The sequence below is a fragment of the Pseudophryne corroboree genome, chromosome 8 (genome assembly GCF_028390025.1).
Source record: "Pseudophryne corroboree isolate aPseCor3 chromosome 8, aPseCor3.hap2, whole genome shotgun sequence".
NCBI lineage: Eukaryota > Metazoa > Chordata > Amphibia > Anura > Myobatrachidae > Pseudophryne > Pseudophryne corroboree.
Genome location: NC_086451.1, coordinates 33,352,720 through 33,365,107, shown reverse-complemented (window position 1 = coordinate 33,365,107; position 12,388 = coordinate 33,352,720). Strand labels below are relative to the sequence as shown.

At 48.6% G+C, this 12,388-nt stretch overlaps 1 protein-coding gene across 1 annotated transcript in view; it reads left to right on the top strand.

Annotated features, from left to right (window-relative positions):
* ALAD (aminolevulinate dehydratase) overlaps positions 1 to 12,388 on the top strand; it is a 39,163-nt gene that overhangs the window by 1,946 nt on the left and 24,829 nt on the right. The window contains exons 2-5 of the mRNA XM_063936206.1: positions 8,319 to 8,447; positions 8,532 to 8,582; positions 10,100 to 10,196; positions 10,416 to 10,551. Of these exons, the coding sequence (XP_063792276.1) occupies positions 8,335 to 8,447; positions 8,532 to 8,582; positions 10,100 to 10,196; positions 10,416 to 10,551 (397 nt within the window). The 5' untranslated portion in view covers positions 8,319 to 8,334. The remainder of the gene's footprint in view (positions 1 to 8,318; positions 8,448 to 8,531; positions 8,583 to 10,099; positions 10,197 to 10,415; positions 10,552 to 12,388) is intronic.

Below are 12,388 nucleotides of genomic sequence, written 5' to 3'. Positions count from 1 at the left end.
GGCTTGCAAGACTAGGCATGTTTACACTGGAAAAGAGGAGACTAAGAGGGGACATAATCAACATCTACAAATATATAAGGGGACAATACATAGAGCTTGCGCAGGACCTGTTATTGGTAAGATCAGCACAGAGGACACGTGGACACTCGCTTAGGTTACAGGAGAGGAGATTCCACACAATACGGCGTAAAGGCTTTTTCACGGTAAGGACGATACGTGTTTGGAATATCCTGCCTGAGGGAGTTGTAATGGCGGACTCAGTCAACACCTTTAAGAATGGGTTAGATAAATTCCTAATGGATAAGGATATCCAGGGTTATGGTGCGTAGTCACGCATTATAGATACTACAAAAACAGGGTACAACGTAACGGCAGACATCAGCATCAGTCAAAATTATAGACCAAATAATCCTGCATAGGAGACTACAAATAGGCTGAACTCGATGGACAAATTGTCTTTTTTCAACCTTAGATACTATGTTACATTCAATCTAGGGGATCCGATCTGATGCTTACGGGAATGCACATCGGATCGGAAACACCTCCAAAATGCCCAATTTCACCTGAATGCCCGAAATCTGATGAAATCGGGCATTATCGTTCTAGTGTATGGGGCCCTTTCCATCTTCCCTTATGTCTATTGCTCCTAATGAACAAACAAGCTCATATTTGGCCCAGCTCACAAAAGGACTGCCGACATTTTAGCGGCATCTCTCCTGCACGAGTCTGGAACTTTCTTTTAAACATCTTTTCCTTAGGGTTGGTGTAGGGTATTCCCTGTTCCCAGACATTGCTCCAGGCCCCAGCACGTGTGAGATCACCACACGCGTTTGACCGCAGATGCGCAGGGTTCTAGCACATCCCTGGGATGACCGGTTCAATTTCCAGTCATATGTGCAGAGTTTGTATGTTCTCCCCAGGTTTGCATGGAATAACTCTGGGTGCTTCGGTTTCCACCGACACTCCAAAAACATACTGTTTGGTTAATTGGCTATTGTCAAATAACCTAACCCTACTGTATATCTCTGCATGTGGTACGGAATAGAGGGGGGAATTCAATTCAGCGTGATGTTCCGCCATGCCCGGCTGCTTAAATACCTGCCAGTATCCCAAATTCTCCCTCACTTCTCAATAGGGTGCAAGGGAAACTCACGATACCAATGGGCACTATATGCCGTTACAGAAGGGCACGTTGCATTGAATCCCCCCCCATAGATTATAAGCTCCACTGGGGCTGGAACCGAAGCGACTAACAAATATTCTCTGTACAACGCTGCTGAATACGTGTGCGCTATATAAGCAACTGCTAATAAATAATAGCCATTCCAATCTCTTTCCCATCAGTATGATTCCCTCACACTCAGCGTTTCTCTTATCTGTGCCCACCAGACCGTGCGTAACCTCTGCTGGCAGAATTCCCGGCAGTCACTGTGAACCCCCCCCTGACCCACCCAGTTGCTATTGCATCACTGGTGGCCAGGCTGCAATATGCCAGATTCCAGCTCAGTCATGGGACCTATATTTGATCATTCCTGTTGGGCTGAGACTTGTGGAAGGGAGGAATAATAGGATTGTGTTCCCACAGATCTCTCACATTAAGTTGTGTTTTTAATGTGTTATCATTTTTTTGAACCTCGAGCGCCTGATAAATCTGAATTGTCTCCTCCTCTTGTTGATACGAGGAGTCGAGGTCATACTCGTTTCCTGGAATCTGTTTATATTCATTTTCCTTTTATTATTCAATTTGATTAAAAAAAAGGATTATAGTATTTTCGTACCTTCAGACTACTTTAATAAATGTCTTTGGATTTTCCCTCCTGCAAATCTTAACGATTTTAAGTATCCTTCGAAGTATTATATCATGTATGCCACATTGTTACATTTTGTTTATAGCCCTTGGATACGACGCAGACTCCTCTTTGATTACAACTTTTTTCCAATGTGCAGAGCTAATCTGTGTCACTCCAAGGGCAATTCTTTGTTACCAGTTATGTATGTAAGAAAAAAAAGGCAGAAAGAAGGTAAACAGATAAAGCAAAATATTTAATGAAAGCGTCAGGATAGCTTTGGCAATCTAATACGTTCAGTTTGCATGAGGGTGCAATTGAATTCCCCCCCCCCCCCCCCCTTCCCATAGAGACTTGGGTATCCCCAGCATCCTCTAGGACGTATGAGAAAACATTAGAAATAATGCTCCTGCGAAAATGTAAAGCCCTGAAGCTTTTTGTGCATTTATTCCGCACCCATATCCACATTTCTCTATCGTCCTAGTGGATGCTGGGGTTCCTGAAAGGACCATGGGGAATAGCGGCTCCGCAGGAGACAGGGCACAAAAAGTAAAGCTTTAGGATCAGGTGGTGTGCACTGGCTCCTCCCCCTATGACCCTCCTCCAAGCCAGTTAGATTTTTGTGCCCGGCCGAGAAGGGTGCAATCTAGGTGGCTCTCCTAAAGAGCTGCTTAGGAAAGTTTAGCTTAGGTTTTTTATTTTACAGTGAGTCCTGCTGGCAACAGGATCACTGCAACGAGGGACTTAGGGGAGAAGAAGTGAACTCACCTGCGTGCAGGATGGATTGGCTTCTTGGCTACTGGACATCAGCTCCAGAGGGACGATCACAGGTACAGCCTGGATGGTCACCGGAGCCTTGCTGCCGGCCCCCTTGCAGATGCTGAAGTAAGAAGAGGTCCAGAATCGGCGGCAGAAGACTCCTCAGTCTTCTAAAGGTAGCGCACAGCACTGCAGCTGTGCGCCATTTTCCTCTCAGCACACTTCACACGGCAGTCACTGAGGGTGCAGGGCGCTGGGAGGGGGGCGCCCTGGGAGGCAAATGAATACCTATTTTGGCTAAAAATACCTCACATATAGCCTCCGGAGGCTATATGGAGATATTTAACCCCTGCCAGAATCCGTTAAGAGCGGGAGACGAGGCCGCCGAAAAAGGGGCGGGGCCTATCTCCTCAGCACACAGCGCCATTTTCCCTCACAGAAAGGCTGGAGGGAAGGCTCCCAGGCTCTCCCCTGCACTGCACTACAGAAACAGGGTTAAAACAGAGAGGGGGGGCACTAATTTGGCGATATGCTTATATATATATTAAGATGCTATAAGGGAAAACACTTATATAAGGTTGTCCCTATATAATTATAGCGTTTTTGGTGTGTGCTGGCAAACTCTCCCTCTGTCTCTCCAAAGGGCTAGTGGGTCCTGTCCTCTATCAGAGCATTCCCTGTGTGTGTGCTGTGTGTCGGTACGTGTGTGTCGACAGGTAGGAGGACGATGTTGGTGAGGAGGCGGAGCAATTGCCTGTAATGGTGATGTCACTCTCTAGGGAGTCGACACCGGAATGGATGGCTTATTTAGGAAATTACGTGATAATGTCAACACGCTGCAAGGTCGGTTGACGACATGAGACGGCCGACAAACAATTAGTACGGTCCAGACGTCTCAAAAACACCGTCAAGGGTTTTAAAACGCCCGTTTACTTTAGTCGGTCGACACAGACACAGACAGGGACACTGAATCCAGTGTCGACGGTGAATAAACAAACGTATTCCTTATTAGGGCCACACGTTAAAGGCAATGAAGGAGGTGTTACGTATTTCTGATACTACAAGTACCACAAAAGAGGGTATTATGTGGGATGTGAAAAAACTACCATAGTTTTTCCTGAATCAGATAAATTAAATAAAGTGTGTGATGATGCGTGGGTTCCCCCCGATAGAAAATTATGGGCGGTATACCCTTTCCCGCCAGAAGTTAGGGCGCGTTGGGAAACACCCTTTAAGGTGGATAAGGCGCTCACACGCTTATCAAAACAAGTGGCGGTACCGTCTATAGATAGGGCCGTCCTCAAGGACCAGCTGACAAGGCTGGAAAATATAATAAAAAGTATATACACACATACTGGTGTTATACTGCGGCCAGCGATCGCCTCAGCCTGGATGTGCAGAGCTAGGGTGGCTTGGTCGGATTCCCTGACTAAAAATATTGATACCCTTGACAGGGACAGTATTTTATTGACTATAGAGCATTTCTATATATGCGAGATGCACAGAGGGATATTTGCACTCTGGCATCATGAATAAACGCGATGTCCATAACTGCCAGAAGATGTTATGGACACGACAGTGGTCAGGTGATGCAGATTCCAAACGGCACAGTATGGCCGTATACAGGAAGAGGACTTGTTTGGGGTCGGTCCATCGGACCTGGTGGTCACGGCAACTGCTGGAAAATCCACCGTTTTTTACCCTAAGTCACATCTCTGCAGAAAAAGACACCGTCTTTTCAGCCTCAGTCCTCTCGTCCCTATAAGATCATATCTGCCCAGGGATAGAGGAAAGGGAAGAAGACTGCAGCAGGCAGCCCATTCCCAGGAACAGAAGCGTTCCACCGCGTCTGACAAGTTCTCAGCATGGCGCTGAGACCGTACAGGACCCCTGGATCCTACAAGTAGTATCCCGGGGGTACAGATGGGAATGTCGAGACGTTTCCCCTTCGCAGGCTCCTGAAGTCTGCTTTACCAAGTCTCCCTCCGACAAGGAGGTAGTATGGGAAAAAATTCACAAGCTGTATTCCCAGCAGGTGATAATTAAATTACCCCTCCTACTACAGAAAAGGGGTATTATTCCACACTATATTGTGGTACTGAAGCCAGAAGGCTAGGTGAGACTTATTCTAAAAATTTGTTTTTGAACACTTACAAAGGTTCAAATTAAGATGAAGTCACTCAGAGCAGTGATAACGAACCAGGAATAAGGGGACTATATAGTGTCCCGGGACATCAGGGATGCTTACCTCTATGTCCCAAATTTGCCCTTCTCACTAAGGGTACCTCAGGTTCGTGGTGCAGAACTGTCACTATCAGTTTCAGACGCTGCCGTTTGGATTGTCCACGGCACCCTGGGGTCTTTACCAAGGTAATGGCCGAATTGATGATTCTTCTTCGAAGAAAAGGCGTCTTAATTATCCCTTACTTGGACGATCTCCTGATAGGGGCATAGTCCAGGGAACAGTTGGAGGTCGGAGTAGCACTATCTCGGATACTGCTACAATCAGCACGGGTGGATTCTAAATATTCCAAAATCGCAGCTGATCCCGACGACACGTCTGCTGTGCCTAGGGATGATTCTGGACACAGTCCAGAAAAAGGTGTTTCTCCCGGAAGAGAAAGCCAGGGAGTTATCCGAGCAAGTCAGGAACCTCCTAAAAACAGTGCATCATTGCACAAGGGTCCTGGTAAAAATGGTGGCTTCCTACGAAGCAATTCCATTCGGCAGATTTCACGTAAGAACTTTTCAGTGGGATCTGCTGGACAAATGGTCCGGATCGCATCTTCAGATGCATCAGCGGATAACCCAATATCCAAGGACAAGGGTGTCTCTCCTGTGGTGGTTATAGAGTGCTCATCTTCTAGAGGGCAGCAGATTCGGCATTCAGGATTGGATGCTGGTAACCACGGAGCCCAGCCTGAGAGGCTGGGGAGCAGTCACACAAGGAAAAAATTTCCAGGGAGTGTGATCAAGTATGGAGACTTTTCTCCACATAAATATACTGGAGCTAAGGGTAAATTTATAATGCTCTAAGCTTAGCAAGACCTCTGCTTCAAGGTCAGCCGGTATTGATCCAGTGGGAAAAACATCACGGCAGTCGCCCACGTAAACAGACAGGGCGACACAAGAAGCAGGAGGGCAATGGCAGAAACTGCAAGGACTTTTCGCTGGGCGGAAAATCATGTGATAACACTGTCAGCAGTTTTTCATCCCGGGAATGGAAACTGGGAAGCAGACTTCCTCAGCACGACCTCCACCCGGGAGAGTGGAAACTTCATTGAGAAGTTTTTTCCACATGATTGTAAACCGTTGGGAAATACCAAAGGTGGACATGATGGCGTCCCGTCTGAACAAAAAACGGGACAGGTATTGCGCCAGGTCAAGAGACCCTCAGGCAATAGATGTGGACGTTCTGGTAACACCGTGGGTGTACCAGTCGGTGTATGTGTTCCCTCCTCTGCTTCTCATACCTAAGGTGCTGAGAATTATAAGACGTAGAGGAGTAAGAACTATACTCATGGCTCCGGATTGGCCAAGAAGGACTTGGTACCCGGAACTTCAAGAGATGCTTACAGAGGTCTTATGGCCTCTGCCGCTAAGAAGGGACTTGCTTCAGCAAGTACCATGTCTGTTCCAAGACTTACCGCAGCTGCGTTTGTCGGCATGGCGATGGAAAGCCGGATCCTAAGGGAAAAAAGGCATTCCGGAAGAGGTCATTCCTACCCTGGTCAAAGCCAGAAAGGAGGTGACCGCACAACATTATCACCACGTGTGGCGAAAATATGTTGCGTGGTGTGAGGCCAGGAAGGCCCCACAAAGAAATTTCAACTCGGTCGTTTCCTGCATTTCCTGCAAACAGGAGTGTCTATGGGCCTCAAATTGGGGTCCATTAAGGTTCAAATTCGGCCCTGTAAATTTTCTTCCAGAAAGAATTGGCTTCAGTTCCTGAAGTCCAGAAGTTTGTCAAGGGAGTATTGCATATACAAACCCCTTTTTTGTGCCTCCAGTGGCACTGTGGGATCTCAACGTAGTTCTGGGATTCCTCAAATCACATTGGTTTAAAACCAGTCAAATATGTGGATTTGAAGCATCTCACATAAAAAGTGACCATGCTCTTGGCCCTGGCCTGGACCAGGCGAGTGTCAAATTGGTGGTTTTTTCTCAAAAAAGCCCATATCTGTTTGTCCATTCGGACAGGGCAGAGCTGCGGACTCGTCCCCAGTTCTCTCCCTAAGGTGGTGTCAGTGTTTCACCTGAACCAGCTTATTGTGGTGCCTTGCACCTACTAGGGACTTGGAGGACTCCAAGTTGCTAGGAGTTGTCAGGGCCCTGAAAATATGTTCCAGGACAGCTGGAGTCAGAAAATCTGACTCGCTGTTTATACTGTATGCACCCAACAAGTTGGGTGCGCCTGCTTCTAAGCAGGCGATTGCTCGTTGGATTTGTAACACAATTCAACTTGCACATTCTGAGGCAGGCCTGCCACAGTCTAAATCGGTTAAGGCCCATTCCACAAGGAAGGTGGGCTCATCTTGGGCGGCTGCCCGAGAGGTCTCGGCATTACAACTCTGCCGAGCAGCTACGTGGTCAGGGGAGAACACGTTTGTAAAATTCTACAAATTTGATATCCTGGCAAAAGAGGACCTGGAGTTCTCTCATTCGGTGCTGCAGAGTCATCCGCACTCTCCCGCCCGTTTGGGAGCTTTGGTATAATCCCCATGGTCCTTTCAGGAACCCCAGCATCCACTAGGACGATAGAGAAAATAAGAATTTACTTACCGATAATTCTATTTCTCGGAGTCCGTAGTGGATGCTGGGCGCCCATCCCAAGTGCGGATTATCTGCAATACTTGTACATAGTTACAAAAATCGGGTTATTATTGTTGTGAGCCATCTTTTCAGAGGCTCCGCTGTTATCATACTGTTAACTGGGTTTAGATCACAAGTTGTACGGTGTGATTGGTGTGGCTGGTATGAGTCTTACCCGGGATTCATAATTCCTCCCTTATTGTGTACGCTCGTCCGGGCACAGTACCTAACTGGCTTGGAGGAGGGTCATAGGGGGAGGAGCCAGTGCACACCACCTGATCCTAAAGCTTTACTTTTTGTGCCCTGTCTCCTGCGGAGCCGCTATTCCCCATGGTCCTTTCAGGAACCCCAGCATCCACTACGGACTCCGAGAAATAGAATTATCGGTAAGTAAATTCTTATTTTTATTGTCTTTCCACTTCAACTTAGATTCACAACCTATTTTATGCAGAGGGCCCTCAAGTATTTACTGTGGGGTCCATTTTAACAAGTTTCATCATATGCTACAAGTTTTAAAACTCGTTGCGTATTATAAACAGTGCTCCAGCCAATCAGCTCCCTACTTGTGTTTGAAAAATTAACAGTCGGGAGCTGATTGGCTGGAGCACCACTTATCATACGCAACAAGTTTTAAAACTATCTGAATTGTTTCACATATAGATAGGTGTCTATTCATGAAGCAGTGAGAAGTGTGGAGAAGTTTCCCATGGCAACCAATCAGCATTGAAGTAACATTTATAATTTGCATACTATACAGTTGTACGGTGCAGCTGATTGGTTGCCATGGGCAGCTTCTCCACAGGCTCACTTCACCACTCTTTTCACTGCTTCATGAATAGACCCCCTAGTCTGTGATGGTTCCCACGGCAGGGCCGCCATTTTATTAGGATCACCGAATGTGAAATGGCCGCTTCCTGCTTGCTTTCCTTTATGACGCATATCTGTCTTCCTCCTGTACAGCTGCCGTACTGACAAGATGCAGGCTGACGGCATATTGCACAGTGGCTACTTCCACCCGGTTCTCCGCGCCTGGCAGGCTTCTGCCACCAGCCTCCATGCCACCAATCTCATGTACCCCATCTTCATCACGTGAGTGGCCCGCCAGTGGCGCTATGCGCTATGGAACATTCTCGCTGATTATATGACCTCTTACATATCATTCTTGCCTTCCAGAGACAATCCTGATGCCGTTGAACCGATTCACAGTCTGCCCGGGCAGGCCAGGTGAGAGACGTAAACCTGTGGCCGAAGGTGTGGAAGTGCCCGCTGATTACTGGGCCGTGCCACCTAATTCTATCCCTGCTTAGGCACAGGTGTAATGCACAGGTCACACTCTGGTGTTCACTAAACATAACATTTTTACAGTGGGGCTCATGTAGAATTGGACGCAGATTACGTCAAAAGCGCAAGTGTAAAATGCGTCCGAAACAAGACGCAATTCTGTGTATGCACTGAGCCGAAGTGCCCAGCACCATGATATTTGTAATCGGACCAGGTTTACCTCAGGAGGAATGGCAATGCATGTGCCAGGTTTATGCCAGGAGTAACAGCTTAGACATGTGGGTAACATTGCCCAATTTGCACACGTTGTAATACTGGGCCTAATTCAGACCTGAACGCTGTTGTGCGAAATCACTAGGCGGCCGATTATGGAATGACTGCGCATGCGTACGGATCGTAATGCGCAGGCGCGAGGCCAGACTGTGAAGTGAAATCTGCGTCTTTTTTTTTATCGCTAGCCAAACGCAGGTTAATTGACAGGATGCGGACGTTTGGGGGTGGTAACTGGCCATTTTCTGGGAGTGTCAGGAAATACGCAGGCGTTCCCAAGTGTTTTCAGGGCGGGTGTGTGACGTCCGCTCCGGCCCCGATCAGCCTGTTTCTAAAGCACTGTAGGAGTAAGTACTGGGCTACGCACAGACTGGAATAATCATTCGATGGTGAGTGAGTTGCAAATGAATTTGCAGCTGACCGGCGTTTGCGAAGCTTTTCGCACGGCGTACGCAGACTGGCACGGGGCGGATTTTCACTCTGTCTGGGCGGCGACTATCCGATCGCAAACCTCTGCAAATTCACAGAGGAGCGATCAGGTCTAAATTAGGCCCCTTGTAATGAGGGTCTGCTGATTGGAGTGAGGGTTGTACATACCAATCCATTCTCTGCCACTGTATCACACAGAGACTGATGCAGTCACACCTTCCATATTAAGCTTTGGGTAACTACTATTCTGGATTCTTGATCAAGCTACCAGTTTAGACTGTAAGCTCAGTTGTTCAGAAACCCAGGGCTGATCCATAAACCAGCTAAGAAAACCCTCTGTGCAGCGTGTCGCTCCCATGCTTCCCGTCTGCCCTGCTATCTGCTGACCGCGCACAGCCAGTGGGGTCTCCTCCCTCTGTCACACTGTCAGATAAGACTCCTGGAGCCAGGACCTCTGCTGTTTGGGCCTGATATACAAGCACACGCCAGATACTGCAATCCTCTATACCGCAGCCGTAATTCAGTGTGCTAATCCCCTCTGTGGATGCTGGTGCTATACAAATAAAATTATTATTACATATCATAACACATGTTCAGCTGATCAACTCACGCCAAAGTCTTCCCACTCTAGCGCGTCGTAGGCTAAATATAAATTTACACATGTGTTTTTGTGCTACAAATATTTATATATACTATTGTATGCCTGGTTCCGCTCTCACCAGCATTTACAATGCGACTGACTCTGTCGTTGCTATTTGCAGGCATGGAGTGAACAAGCTGGAGCAGTTGCTGCGCCCCCTGGTGGAGGACGGTCTGAAGTGCGTGCTGATCTTTGGCGTCCCTGGCAAAGTTGCAAAGGTAACTGATACTGTCTGTGTGTGGTTTACTTATTGTTTAAAACTCAGGGGGCAGAGAAACGCGTTGTGCGCCCATCTCTTACAGATCACATGACCGGGCTTCTAGATGATAGATATACAATGCTTAAACTGCACCCAGAATTAACGGTGGCATGTGATAGACAGGATGTCATGTGACCTCAGGGAATTATGGCGTTAACTCCGGCTATTCTGTGCACAGGATGATCGAGGCTCGCAGGCGGACTCGGATGATACTCCAGCGATCCTGGCTATACGGAAGATCCGCACCGTCTTTCCCCAGCTGCTCATTACCTGTGACGTGTGTCTCTGCCCCTATACGTCCCACGGACACTGTGGTAAGAAGCCTTGGTGTCTCATGGCAGTGTTGCAGGTCTATTTGCTCCATCATTTCCGTGGTTGGGGAAACGTGACCCTTCTGCCGTCTTTGTGTCTGCCCGATGTGGCGCTGTGTCTGCAATAATGTATTTCTAACGCTAGGGGGTACTGGGTTCTTGCATTGCTACACCGCCTCGAAATCAGGATTCTAGAATGTCCGTATTTCTGTATAAATGGCTGTCGAATCTACATACAGCCATACAGTGTGGGACACCCGGCCGGCTGAGACGTTCCGAGATGGAGCTGTATCTTTCTGTACATTTTGCAGACGCAGCGAAACACCACTCACTGCGCACTTGAGATGCTGCGTTGCGATTTTAACGGCAGAATAATCTGTTTTACCACGTCCAAGCTCGTGGATGAAGCACAACGTTACTTGGTCAGCCACCTGCATCAGAGCCTTTCTTACACACCTTCAGACTCAGTCACGCACAGATGTACAAACACCACACACCCCAAGAGTCTGTGTACGTTAGCAATGCAGCTTTGTCACTTCAGTTATTGGGGGTCATTCCGAGTTGATCGTAGCTGTGCTACATTTAGCACAGCTACGATCATCTGCCCTGACACGCCCCGCATGTCAGATGCCTTTGCACTTCAAGAGTAGCTCCCGGCCAGCGCAGCTTTAGCGTGCTGGCCGGGAGCTACTCATCGCTCCCCGGCCCGCAGCGGCTGCGTGTGACGTCACGCAGCCGCTGCGGCCCGCCCCCCGTTTGGTCCACCCACGCCTGCGTTTGCCGGACCAAACCCACGAAACGGCGGACAAACGCCGCCGTTCCGCCCCCTACCGCCCAGCGATCGCCTCTGCCTGTCAATCAGGCAGAGGCAATCGCATCCCTGCTACGGCCATCGGCCGTCTGGCATGCGCCGGCGCACTGCGGTGCCGGTGCATGCGCAGCAGGGACCCGTTCGCTCTGCTGCGTTAAAACGCAGCAAGCGAACGGGTCAGAATGACCCCCATTGTGCGAATAAGCCGCACAATTTGATAAAAGACACGGAGTGTGGCCATTCGCAAAGAACTTGACGCGCTGAGGTGCTATTTGGCACGACTGAAGCCACACTATAAAAGGACACATCTGTATTGCAAGTGGGTAGTACAAAGTAAAATTACAACCCTCCGGCTCACCCCATCTATGGAGATAAGTCTTAAGGTGGGTACACACTAATAGATATATCTGCAGATCAATTGATCTGCAGATATATCTATGGACGGATCGGGCAGTGTGTTGTGCATACACACTGCCCAATCTGTCGGGGACTGACGTCATTAACTGGGCGGGCGTGTACACACGCCCGCCCAGTTCAGCTGTCAATCACTGCCGGCCGCCACAGCATGTGTACGGGCGGTCGGCTGACCGCCCCGTACACACACAGCAACGCGCCAATATATCGGTAGATATATTGGCCGTCGGCTGTGCTGCGCGGCCGACGCGATACGTCTGTGAACGACGGAGTTCACAGACGTATCGGTCGTACACATTGGCCGACGGACCTGCGATATATCGGCCGTTCAAGAGAACGGCCGATATATCGACCAGTGTGTACGGGCCTTAAGACTCTGTACACACGATATATCTTATACATCGGCAAGTGTGTATTCCCTATATCGTTAGCGATGCGCGCTCCCGCTGGTCGTTAACGATGTACAATATCTTTCGTTTTCAGCTTGAAATCTGAAGATATTGTACAAGACGGCGTGCACCTGGATGTGGCTGGGTGCCGTCACTGACGGGGGGCGCAAACGATATCGTTCAGTGTGTATGAACAATATCGTTTGTGGGGGGGGGGGGGATTTTG